Source organism: Nicotiana sylvestris, chromosome 11, assembly GCF_000393655.2.
Source record: "Nicotiana sylvestris chromosome 11, ASM39365v2, whole genome shotgun sequence".
NCBI lineage: Eukaryota > Viridiplantae > Streptophyta > Magnoliopsida > Solanales > Solanaceae > Nicotiana > Nicotiana sylvestris.
The window spans coordinates 53,408,818-53,422,781 of NC_091067.1; the positions used below are offsets into that span (position 1 = coordinate 53,408,818).

At 41.1% G+C, this 13,964-nt stretch overlaps 1 protein-coding gene across 1 annotated transcript; it reads right to left on the reverse strand.

The window, feature by feature from the left end:
* Nucleotides 1-2,352: 2,352 nt before the first annotated feature.
* Nucleotides 2,353-2,862, reverse strand: LOC138881043 (uncharacterized mitochondrial protein AtMg00810-like). Its single transcript, XM_070161244.1, has one exon. It carries the CDS (start codon nt 2,860-2,862, stop codon nt 2,353-2,355), a length of 510 nt encoding a protein of 169 aa, XP_070017345.1.
* Nucleotides 2,863-13,964: the final 11,102 nt, after the last annotated feature.

Sequence of the window (13,964 nt, forward strand, 5' to 3'; positions counted from 1 at the left end):
TTGGTAGTAGGTTTTTATGAATAACTGTTTTTTCTTTCATTGTTGATCACCTTACTGTCTTGTTGTTTTTATTCTATTTTTATATGGCTTTTTGATATTGTCCCTTCTTGTCTATATTTTCATTAATATAGTGCTTATACTTTCCTGAGTCGAGGGTCTATTGGAAACAACCCCTTTATGCTCACAAGGTAGGGTTAAAGTCTGCTTATACACTATCCTCCCCAAACTCACGCAGGGGCGGACCCACCTAGAGCCAAGAGGATTCATATGAACCCCCAAATTCAATTTTTGGTATTTTATATAAGTTATATTCTGTAAAATATAGATATAACCCTTTGTTGAACCCACTTGATAAAAGATGATCCTTTGGAAAGATGGTCAAGTGGTTTCAAACTTTAATGTAGGTCGTGAGTTCAAAACTTGGCTGCAGCACTTGGGTAGCTTTTTTCCCCTAGCCTTTGTAGGCTTTAAGGGACTAATTAATAGTTACCCTTATTAGTTGATTCTTCCTTTTCCTCTATGTGCTTTAGTTTTTATCTCTAGTTTTGTACTTTATTTTTATTTTACATTTCATCTCTTTACTAAAATCTAGAAGGAAATATTTTACAGTTTATTTTACATTATAAGGATCAAACTTTTCTACAAAATGAAATCTTATATTATTTTTGCTAAAATATGCAACTGCAATCTTTAAAATTATTTATAATTTGTTAGTTCAACTTAAATTGTTTATTTTATGTTACATTAAAATTATTAATTTACTTTTATAAGCTATCTTCTCTTATAAATTTCTATTAGTTTAGCTTAAGTCATAACTCTTTATTTTTCGTTGTCTTCTGTTTGTAAATTAGCGATTTTGTCGTTACAGATTTTAGATTTTTCTTAATTTCTAGAGTTTAAAAGGTTTCTAAACTCGGTAAATAGATGTTTAGTTAAAGTAACAAAGGTGAAATTCTTTGAAATAATTTTTTAAAATTAAATAGATAAATTGTTAATATATTTACTTAAAGTAGGTGGTCTTTGTTAAAAATTTTAAATTTTTTGTTCAACTTTCTTTTATAGAAAAAGGGATGTTGACTGCAACCTTTTTTAAGTTGTTCATTTTGTGGTAGCATTATTAATTTAATGTAAGAAAAGGCATCGGACAAATCTTACTTGACGGTATTAACATTATTTTTTTTTTGAACTTAGCTTGCTTAAAATTTTGGGTCCGCCACTAAACTCACGGTGTACGATAATACTAACTATGTTATTATTGTTCTTTTTCAATTTTACTTTGGATTCTATAGTGTTTCAAGAACCCCTTTATATTGAACTAGGTGATTGAATTCATATGCCGGAATATTAGAAGTACCAAGGCTAGGGATGATACACGAAGCTGCACTTTCTTTAAGTTACAGCTTTACATATGCATGTACATGATATTTTCTTCAAAAACTTGTCCCACTCTTTTAAGGACGATGGATGTTGGGAAAAATATAATATCTCGTCCAGGAACAATACCCACAATAAATTTTATAATAACACAAGAGAGTACCAATCTAAGTGGAGCAATATTATTACTATAATATTACAATTTAGTAGCGTCAAAAGATTACTACAACTTTAAATGAAATAATACTCTTTATTTTAAATATCCCACTATAATATTACTCACATTCACCATTTATCTCGCAGACTACAATATTACTCTCAGCTTTCCGCTTCTTTCTAGTTTTGGTGTGTTTCAAAAGAGAAGCAGAACCTGTTATTTATAGGAAAACTTTGCCAACGATGGACCAATGAGAATGCTCAATTCCTTTGCAGCTTGCTAAGCAAATTGCCACCGTTTAAAATTGGTTTTGGTTTTAGTAACGTGTTGCAACTTGCAACTTGAAATTTTCTTTGTTTCTCCCGTTATTACAACAAGTTGTTATTGCAACTTGTTTCTATCTTTTCCTTTCTTTTTTTAATTTCTTTTTATTTGATCAGGTCCCACAAATCTCCTCCTTAATTTTAATTTTTCTTCTTCATTTCAAGTCTCGATCTCAATTTCTGAAAATTTTCAAACTTAAGCGACTTTGTAAAAATATCTGCAACTTGGTCCTGAGATTTTACATATTTGAGCTCAAGCTCTTTCTTGGCAACGCATTCTCTGATGAAGTGATACCTTGTGTCAATATGCTTACTTCAATCATGATACACCGGATTCTTGGCCAATGCTGTGCGAATTTGTTGTCAATTCAAATCTCTGTAGCTTCAATTTGTGGCAGATTTGAGCTCATTCAATAATCTTCTCAGTCAAATAGCATGACAGGTACATGACGTTGCTGTTACATATTCGGCTTCACAGGTCGAGAGAGTAACAATGAACTATTTCTTTGAACTCCAAGAAATAACAGAATCACCCAAGAAAAATACAAAACTAGTTGTGCTTTTTCTATCATCAATATCTCTCGCATAATCACTATCACAAAATCCCATAAGGTTGAAGTCATTAGAAGAAGAATAAAATAACCCAAAGTCGATTGTACCTTTTAGGTAACAAAGAATTCTTCTAGTGACTTTCAAGTGAGTGGTGGTAGGAGCTTCCATGAAGCGACTTATTACTCCAACTGCAAAGAGCATATCTGGCCTGCTACAAGTCAAGTACCTCAAACTTCCCACAATACTTTTGAAAAATGTGGGATCCATATTTTCTCCTTCATCAAACTTGGACAATTTTGTCCCACTTTCCATCGGCGTGTTCACGAGGTTGCAATCGAGCATGTTGAACTTCTTCAATATCTCTTTTGTATAGCTTTCTTGAGAGATAAATATTCCACCCTCCATCTGCTTCACTTCTAGGACCAAGTAGTATGACATGAGCCCTACATCTGTCATTTCGAACTCAAGGACATATCTTTCTTAAAAGCTTTAAACAAATTTGGGTTATTACCCGTGAAAATAAGTTCATCAACATAAAGACAAACAAGTGAGATATCTCCATTAATATGAACTTTAAGGTAAAGAGCATATTTATGGAGACAACGAGTAAACCCATTGTCTTGAAAATACTTGTCGATGCAACTATTCCATGCTCGTGGGGCTTGCTTTAATCCATATAAAGCTTTCTTCAATTGCAACACTTTATCTTCGTAATTTTTTACCACAAAGCCCAATGGTTATTAAACATAGACTTCTTATTCAAGATAGCCATTCAAAAAGGCTGACTTGACGTCTAATTGATGGATCTTCCACTTCATTTGTGCCGCCAAAGAGATCAGCAAATGAATCGTTTCCATTCGGATAACAGGTGTATAGACTTCTTCATATAGTCAATGCTTTGCCTGTGCTTGTAGCCTTTAGCCACAAGTCGTGCCTTGTATCTCTCCACATCTTCATCAACTTTTTTCTTTGTCTTGTATACCCATTTCACTCCAATTCACATAGATTGGTCACACTAGGCTATAAAAGTTTTTGGTAGCTCATGGCTATTACATCAAAATACCTCGTGGGAGGTGGTCCCATTTGAATTGCTTTGAAATACTTCTTTGATAATATATTTTTCTTGTTGGGCTGTGTATGAGTCCCCTAGTACGAGTATAGTCAGGCTTGAGGCTGAGTGGTCAAACTCTTGAATACATTTTGTGACCGGGACGTTTTGTAGCTCATTGGTACATTTTCTGGTTGCTTATTTAGATCTTCAAGATGTTGGGTCTAGGTTTCTTTTGGCATTATACGACTCCATGTGAGACTTTTTCCTTCAACAGTACATATATTATAGGAAGTAAATGAATTGTATAGTTGTAAATGTTACCTCAGATGTAATATATCTTCAGGTATCGAGTGTTCTAGTTTCTTAGAAGCTCCGTGTATACGGTCAAAATCGAGGAGCCCGATTTCAAAGTCTTAAATTGGGACTATGAGTCCGAGTCCGGGCGACTTGAAGTGGGGGTCGGACCCGGCTGAAGGACACACACCTCGAGAGAGCAAATCGAAGGCCTGGCGTGACCTACATCTAGGGCAGTACAATTTTGATGGCGCTAAAAAAAGAGCGGGAATTTCTCAAGGACACGTGGATCAGGGCACAAATTAAAGGATAAGATTTGTATGAAATAGTATGAGTCCGTACCAGGTTGTTATACAGCTGTACCAATAGAATTCTTTACCACAATTAGGAATGTACCATATTAGGGTTTTCCCCTCCTATATAAAGGAGACCCCAATCATTTGTAAAAATAATCTCATTCTCTGCAATAGAACATTCTACTCCGCTTTTCTCATTTACCGTGCTCCACAATTATTCTTCAGCTTTATTGTTCTTACTTTATAGTTCATGCTTTATTGTTCTTACTTTATAGTTCATGCTTTATTGTTCTTAGCTCACTTCGAGGCCCACGAGATTAGCGAGCTCGAGGTCCACGCTGCTCCAGTAACACTGGTTTGATTCATCAATTCTTCTTACTTAAACCTAATATTATTTGTATATTTACTAGTATTGGAATAAATCACATATCTTTAAAACCACAAATTATCTTTAATTGTTACTCACATTTTTTGATGTAAACGGTTTGGCGCCCACCGTGGGGCTAAAGATAATAGTGATTATTTCTCTACTGGTTCTCGTTACACAAGTTATCTTTACACTTTTTCTTGTCAAGATTTTTTGATTCTTAGGCTTAAACATGTCTAGCACACATAATGCACCTATCCACGAGGACGAAGGCTCAGGGTGTACCGCCCATAAGCCCTGAGGAAAGTGCCAAATATGGAGCTGATGGATATCAGCTCGCATAATGCTCTAAACGCAGATTTAGGTGTGGACCCCATAGGGAATGAGCGCAGGGAAGCCTGGTCCGATGGTCAAAGAACACGAGGAATGGAAAAAGGATGAGTCAGCCTCCAACTAATATTTAAAATGTTGCAAGCCCAGCAAGTCGCCATCGCTCAACTTTAGAGTCAGAATAGAACTCCAAACACAGTCGAACCAGTGAACACTCGGCGTGCTGAACCAGCGCTAGAGAGGCCGGATGAAAGTGGCTCGGGGACTGACCCCACAATTATGAAAATGCTTGAAGAACTCGCCAAAAGGATCGAGACCGGAGAAAAGAAGATTGAAGAAAATGACAATAAGGTGGAGACATATAACTCAAGGGTCGACCAAATACCGAGAGCACCTCTGATTTTGAAAGGACTAGACTCGAAGAAGTTCGTGCAAAAACATTCCCCCAGAGTGTGGCTTTGAAGCCCATCCTGACAAAGTTTCGAATGTCAGATATCCCGAAATACAACGTAACCACTGATCCCAACGAGCACATCACCACATATACTTATGGCATAAAAGGAAATAATTTGGAAGATGATGAGATTGAGTCTGTTTTGCTAAAAATCTTTGGGGAAACTTTGTTTAAAGGTTCCATGATTTGGTACCATAACTTACCCCCGAACTCTATCAATTTGTTTGCCATGTTGGTAGACTCATTTGTAAAGGCACATGCCGGTGCCATAAAAGTAGCAACAAGGAAGTCCGATGTATTCAAAATAAAGCAAAGGGAGAACGAGATGTTGAGGGAGTTTGTATCCCATTTCCAGTCAGAACGAATGGAGTTACCCGCCAGTCTCCGATGACTGGGCCATACAAGCCTTTACTCAGGGGCTAAATAAATAAAGTTCGATAGCTTCAAAGCAGCTGAAGCAAAACTTGATCGAGTATCTCATCGTGATTTGGACGGATGTGCATAACAGGTACCAATCAAAAATTAGGGTCGAGGATGACTAGTTGAGAGCCCCCTAGGGCTCAGTTTAAAGCAGGTTATTAGCGAAGGAGTCAGGAAATGCAAACCGGGCATCAAGGTCGAATAAGGAGAGATATCAGCCATACGTCAAGGATCGAAGGAACATTTCAAGGCGTAACATACCTCGTAATGATCGAAGAGCAAATCGAGGTCAAAGTTCCCAGGGACTCATGAGAAAAATCGGGTTTGATAGGCACTTGGGACCGATAGAGGCACCCCGATTATCGGAGTACAACTTCAGCGTCGATGCCTGGGGAATTGTCTTAGCCATTGGCAAATTTAGGGATACTAGGTAGCCCAAGCCTATACAGAACGATCCTTCTCAGAGGAACCCCAACTTGATGTGCAAGTATCATGGTACTCACGGGCATAGCCGAGGATTGCAGGCAGCTTAGAGAAGAGGTATCCCGGTTGTTCAACGAGGGGCATCTTCGTGAATTTCTCAGCGAACGAGCCAAGAGCCATTTCTAAGAAAGAGATGCAAACAGGAAGAATGAACCGGAAGAACCTCAACATGTCATTCACATGATCATCGGTGGAGTCGACGTCCCATAGGGACCTATATTCAAACGTACCAAAGTTTCCATTACAAGGGAGAAATGGACTCGGGACTACGTGCCCGAGGACACCGTCACATTCATCAAGGAAGACATCGAGGCCTTATCTCAGCCTCACAATTATACATTGGTAATTTCTATCCTTTTAAATAAAGTTCAAGCTAAACGTGTTCTCGTGGATCCAGGTAGCTCAGCAAATATAATCAGATCAAGGGTCGTGGAGCAGCTTGGCTTGCTAGACCAAATCATACCTCCCTCTCGAGTCTTGAATGGATTCAACATAGTAAGTGAAACGATGAAGGGGGAAATCATCCTCCTAGTCAACATGGCCGGAACCATACAAGACACCAAGTTTCATGTCATCGAAGGAGATATGAGGTATAGCACTTTACTTGGAAGGCCGTGGATCCATAGCATGAGGGCATTGCCATCAACCCTTCATCAAATGATGAAGTTCCCAACAAAGGATGGCATTAAAATAGTATATGGAGCACAGTATGCAGCTAAGGAGATGTTTGCAGTACACGACTTGGCACCGGTATCGACACCATCCATATCGGAGAAGTCAAAGGATAAACAGGTATCCAAATATCAATCACAGCCTATAACCTCGGTTGAGCCCGAGGGACAAGTGATCGACGAACAGGTGGTCGAGGACGAAGAAGAAGATTTCCTCACCCCCCGAGCCTTCGTTGCCCCCGAAGAATCAGATGTGACGAAGTCCACGGTCAAAGAGCTCGAGCAAGCCATATTGATCGAGCATCTTCCAGAACGAAAGGTATACCTAGGGACGAGGTTAACCCCCAAACTCAGGAAAAAACTCATTCAATTTCTTATCGATAACATTGATTGCTTTTCCTGGTCCCACTTAGATATGACAGGGATCCTACCGGAGATAACTACACATCGACTAAGTGTCAATCCCAAATTTAAGCAGGTAAAGCAAAAGAGGAGACCTCGGTCCGAGGTAAAGCATGTGTTCATCAAAGAAGATGTATCCAAACTTCTCAAGATAGGATCCATTAGGTAGGTAAAATATCCCGAATGCTAGCTAACGTAGTGGTAGTCCCTAAAAAGGGGAATAAACTTAGAATGTGTGTAGACTACAAAGATTTGAACAAAGCATGTCCTAAAGATTCTTTCCTATTGCCCAACATCGAACATTTGATCGATACTACGGCCGGCCACGAGATCCTTACTTTTCTTGATGCCTACTCCGGGTACAACCAAATTCAAATAAACCCAGAGGACCAGGAAAAGACTTCATTCATCACGAAGTATGTATGTATTGTTATAATGTAATGCTCTTTGGGCTAAAAAATGCAGGAGCCACATATCAACGCCTAGTTAATAAGATGTTCGAATAAAATAGGAAAATCCATGGAAGTTTATATTGATGACATGCTAGTTAAGTCCCTGTGAGCAGAGGATCATTTGACCCATTTGCAGGTGATGTTCGATATTCTAAGAAAGTACAGCATGAAGCTTAACCCTGAGAAATGCATTTTTGGGGTCGGCTCGGGCAAGTTTTTAGGTTTCATGGTGTTGAACAGGGGTACCGAGATCAACCCCAATAAAATCAAAGCCATCGAAGAAATCACCGTAGTGAACAATGTGAAAGCCGTACAAGGGCTGATCGGACGAATAGCTGCCCTAGGCCAATTTATCTCGAGCTCATCATATCGGAGCCATCATTTATTTTCCCTACACAAGAAGAAGAACAACTTTGCATGGACTCCAGAGTGCCAACAAGCCTTGGAAGAATTGAAATGGTATCTCTTGAGCCCACCCCTGCTCCATGCTCTGAAGGAGGATGAAACACTCTACTTGTATCTAGCCGTGTCCGAGGTAGCGGTAAGTGGCGTGTTGGTTTGAGAATAGCAAGGTACGCAATTTCCTATCTATTATGTGAGTCGGACCCTAGGCGATGCTGAAACTAGGTACCCACATTTGGAAATTAAAATCATATTTTCGATGCCATCCTATATGTGCACTGACTACGTACCCACTTCGAAATGTCTTGCATAAGCCCAAATTATTGAGCAGATTGGCCAAATAAGCCATCGAACTTGGAGGGTATGATATCGAATATCAACCTCGAACGGCTATCAAGTCTCAAATTTTGGCAGACTTCGTGGCCGACTTCACCCCTGCCCGCATACCCGAAGTTGAAAAGGAACTCTTGCTAAAAATGGGTACATCATCGGGGGTATAGACCCTCTTCACAGACGGTGCCTCAAATGTGAAAGGATCCGGGCTTGGCATCATTTTAAAACCGCCTACGGGCAGTGTCATTAGGCAATCTATCAAAACTTCTAAATTGACTAACAATAAGGCCGAGTATGAGGCCATAATTGCAGGTCTTGAACAAGCTAAGGGCCTTGGAGCAGAGGTCATCAAGGCAAAGTGTGACTCCCTTTCGGTAGTAAATCAAGTAAACAGAAGCTTCAAGGATCGAGACGATCGAATGTAGAGGTACTTAGACAAACTTCAAATGACATTGCACTGCTTCAAGGAATGGACATTGGATCATATACCTCGAGAACAGAATAGTGAGGCCGATGCACTTGCAAACTTGGGGTTATCGATCGAAGAAGATGATATCGTCCCGGGGACTATTGTCCAATTATCGAGGTCGGTAGTCGAAGAAGGCCATGCAGAGATTAATTCAACAAGTTTAACATGGGATTGGAGGAATAAGTACATCGACTACTTGAAGCATGGGAAGCTCCCCACAGACCCAAAAGAATCAAGAATACTTCGAGTCAAATCAGCTCGATTCTCACTCGACAAAAATGGAACGTTGTATAGAAAAACCTTCAATAGACCACTGACAGTGTGCTTGGGACCCGGGGATACCAATTACGTACTACGAGAAATCCAAGAGGATACTTATGGGAACCATTCTGGTGTAGACTCTCTGGTTTGCAAGGTGATCAAAGCGGGGTATTATTCGGATAGCATGGAAAAGGATACCAAGGAGTTCGTCAAAGATTTGTACCAATGATCCACCAGCCCGATGAACAACTCCATTCGGTCATATCCCCGTGGCCATTCATAAAATGGGGGATGGACATCGTCAGCCCCCTACCAACAGCGCCAGGCAAAGCTAGATTTATTTTGTTTATGATTGACTACTTCACAAAATGGGTTGAAGCGCAGGCCTTCGAAAAGATAAGAGAGAAAGAAGTCATCGACTTCATATGGGACCACATCATATGTCGGTTCGGGATACTCGCCGAAATAGCATATGACAATGGAAAACAGTTCATCGGCATCAAAGTAACAAAATTCCTTGAGGACCATAAAATCAAAAGGATTATATCAGCACCTTACCACCCAAGTGCAAATGGTCAGACCGAGTCCACAAACAAAACCATCATTCGAAACTTAAAGAAAAGGTTAGATGATGTAAAGGGGAAATGGAGAGAAGTATTGCCCGAGGTGCTATGGGCATATCAAACAACGTCAAAGTCGAGCACGGGGGAGACCCTATTTTCTTTGGTATACGGATCCAAAGCATTGATCCCAGTCGATGTCGGGGAACCTAGCGTCAAGTTTCAGCATGCCACCAAGGACTCAAATCACGATGCTATGAACACTTCTCTCAAACTACTCGATGAAAAACGTGAGGCCACATTAATTCGAATGGACACGCAAAAACAAAGGATCGAAAGGTATTACAACAGAAGGATGACCCTTCGATATTTCAGAGTCGGGGACTTAGTCCTAAGGAAAGTCACTCTCAACACTCGAGACCCAAACGAAGGGAAACTAAATCCCAATTAGGAAGGACAGTACCGTGTCCTCGGAAATATAGGGAAAGGATCCTACAAACTTAGCACAATGGAAAGTGAGCAACTACCAAACAATTAGAATGTATCAGTGCTCAAGCGATATTACCGCTGAGGTATGACCTTTTCCCCTTTTCCATTTGTATTTAAAACTAACTCCTTGCAGATGTTCGATTGGAGATATTGAGGTACCTTTCAGCTCGAAGACCTTGGGTTTGAAAGCATGTGTTGCACTCTTTTTTTCTTAGATCGAGTTTTATCCCAAATGGGTTTTACCAGCAAGGTTTTTAACGAGGCAACACCTATATGCATTCAAGGCTTCTTTTCAATCAACCTCGAATACTGGTGGGCATCACCCTCGGAGGTTATATTTTTGAGAAAGATACTTCATGCCTAAGAGGGCCTCGGTAGGAGAACTTTGTAATGGGCCAAATGGTCAAATGAACCATGTCCATATAAAATAGTCGAGCCCCGATGGCAATACATGTACGCATGTATCAACTATTTAAAGAAGCATTCTGGTTATATCAAAAATACTTTGTATCTTAAAGAAGTTTACTATCATACGAGCTCTACACTTACAATCCTACGGGAAGCGGCTTAAGGGCCAAAGCACCCCGAACTATCCGGAGACTGTCACTGACAGTCAATACATCTGAGTCATCGAAAATTCGAACTCATAAGACCTCAAAGAGGCACCCCCTCGAAACAAAGGCCAAGTCCAATATACTTAGGGACTAACTTTTCGAACAAGTTCGGAATGTTATCGGGAAACAAGTCCAAGTTACAAACCTGAAGGCTACGACCATACAAAAGACTACAGTCACATAAAGGCTACGACCATACAAAAGACTACGGTTACATAAAGGCTACGGCTAAAATAATGCGATTCAGAGACGTCCAACTTCCGCTATAAAAATAAAGGCCTTCAAACATTGAAAAACTGGTTAAGTCAGGCTACCCCCGGCAAAAGCAAAATATAAGGGGCTTTGATAAATTTGGCCCCCGAAAAATCTAAGGGCTTCGATAAATTATCCCTCGAATAATCCAAAGTCTTCGATAATACCAGCCTTCGGAAAAACCTCAAGAGGTATTCGATTATGTCTACATAAACGAAATGACTAATAAGGTTCCGATATGTTGAGCCTTCGATAAACTCAACGGGTATAAAAACACATGCTAAGGCATAACTAAAATTTCACTAAGTCTTTTAGCCGAAATGAGGGCAAAATTATATAGCCATTTTAGAGGCCGAAATGACCCAATTTAAAGAGCCTAAAGGCCAATTTTAAAAGAGCCTAAGGGTCGTATACAAGAGCCTAAAAGCCAGCTTAAAAGAGATATGTGGCCAAAAGCTTATGGGAGTCCGAGATTCCGTTCTCATTCAACTTAGACCCAAAGGCCCCATTGTTCCGAGCTCGCATCAAATTGATTTTAAGCTTAGCTCAAGGATAATCTAAAACCTTAAGGGGTATGATCTTGAGCAATAAAAACCTAAGGGTTTATTACGAGTCTGAACCGATACTCGAGCTAAGTATCTGAATCATCAGAATTTTCCACAAACGGGGACAAAATATATTTGAATCATCAGAATTTTCCACAAATGGGGACAAAATAAAATTCAACACAAATTGAGGATAGATCAAAAAGATACTTTATATTCATAAGGAAAATGTACAAAACATATTACAACGGCCACAAGGGGCCCTTGCACAAAAAAAGGAAACCTAATCTATTTTCAGGGTCACACCTCCGGGAGCGTCGTCTTCATATTCAATGGCTCTATATTCGGGAGTCTCTTCCCCTTCGGGAACATCTTCTTCACCTTCCTCATCCTCGGATCCACTCACCACATCCTCGTCATCGGAGGAGACAAGAAACCTAGCATCGGTTTCCCGCGCCTTTGCTTCGGCTATCTCCCTGGCGAGGTTGAACCCTCGGGCATGGATTTCTTCGGGAGTCTCCCTACGGACTTGGACCTTAGCCAATTCATTGCTTCATCTCCCTTAGTCGGAGGCCTTCCTCAACTCAGCTTAAACGGCTGCGGCTTCCCTCGAGTATATAGCAATGGATTTATCAGACGCAGCCTTCATCTTCTCAGCTTCGGCCTTAGCCTGTACAGCTTCAGCCTTAGCCTGTGTGGCTTCGGCTCGGGCTTTAGCTAGTTCGACCTTCAACCCCTAGATTTTCTTGGCCTAAACCAGACCCTTCGCTTCAACGCCTCAGAGTTGAGCTTCAGCCGAGTCCAGTTGGGCCGTAACAGCTTCCTTATCAGCAACAAGTTGATCCATTTTCTTCTTCCACTGATGACAATCAGCCCGAACTTAATCTACCTTGCCCCGGAGCTGCGCAATAATATCTAGCTTTTGCTGCAACTGAGATATCGAAGTATTAGCCTCCAAAGTAGGGCCAAAAAGGTCGTACTCTATTAAAATTACAGTTACCTGCTCATCTAGCTCGGACTCGCTTTTTTGAGCTTTGGCCAATGCGGTTTGGAGATCCTTAAGCTCCCCTTCCTTCTGGTTACAGAGGAGTCTCAGGGCCTTATCTTCACCAAAACTTTCTTGAGCTCGGCCTCACATTGGCTCAGCTCAGCTCTAAACTTTCTGACGGCCTATACATGAAATAGAGACACATCAGTCGAAAGAAAAAGAAAAAAATTTCAATACTAAATATAAGTAATTACCCGGGAAAGGAGATGTTGAGTCTCTTCAAAGATAGTGGACGCATCATTCAGGTCATCGGCATCCTCAATCCCAGTGTAGCAACCCTGAAAAAGATCGTCCTCGATGACCTTGCTTGGATCGAGCTTATGCAGAGCGCTGGCTTCTTCAATTACCCCCTCGGAATAAGTCGGCAAAGAAAGGGAATGACCCGTTGTTGCAGCCCCGAGCTCTTCACTCAGAGCGTTCTCATTAGCATTAGGGGTCTCGGCATTTACCCCCTCTGGTATAGTTGTTGAAGAGGGAGGGACAATCTCAACCTCCGGGGACACAAGGGTCTTGCCTGTTTCTTCCTTCGGGGCATCCTGACCACGAGATGAGGTTTCCAATTCGGAAGGCTTGGCGGCCTCGACTGGCTTCCTGGTCTGAGTCACCAGTTCCAACTCTTCATCATCCGGGGAATTATGGGCCGAATCTGTGCCCGTTTGAGCAAATCTTTTCTGCAGCCTTCGAGCGAGGGTTTTCTTGTCTTGAGGGTCTTTGGGCTTCGAAATACTTTTTCTTTTGTTGTCCTTTTCGGATTTCGGATTTGAAGGCTTGGTCTTTTCCCCAGTTGGAGCCAGCCTCATTTCGAATTCATCGTTATGGCCTACACAGGTAACCGTGAATAAAGTGCTGCCAATGTATGAAAAGCGATTAAAACTGTTGAAAGACACTTACCATGGTTCTTGGCCTCCCACTGGCCCTTCGATAACTCACACCACTTGCGCTCGTCGTAGGAAGAAGTGGCAGCTAACTTTCAGACCCAATCCTCGAGGTGGGGCACTGCTGGGGGTGCCCAAGCATTGGCTGTTAGAAGAAGGATAACAGTGTTATGAAATATGGAAGTAGAATATGAATAGGTACAGGGATACGAACTCCACTTACGGTTAAAGTTCCATCTCTCCAGGAACGGCATTTTATCCTCGGGGATGATGTCCGGAGTTCTTACTCTAACAAACCGGCTTATCCAACCCCGATCTTTAGGTTTGTCGGTACTGGCAAAGAAGGATTTTATTATTCGACGCTGCAGCTTGATGAGCCCTCGAAATAACTAGGGCCAATACAATCGAACTAGGTGGCTGAGGGTGAATTCCAAACCCTTGGCCTTTTTAGAAACATACCGCAACATGATCACGATATGCCAAAAGGAAG

What these genes read in the sequence shown, in the direction of transcription:
- LOC138881043 (XM_070161244.1), bottom strand. Translation starts at nt 2,862, where the DNA reads ATGACAGATGTAGGGCTCATGTCATACTACTTGGTCCTAGAAGTGAAG.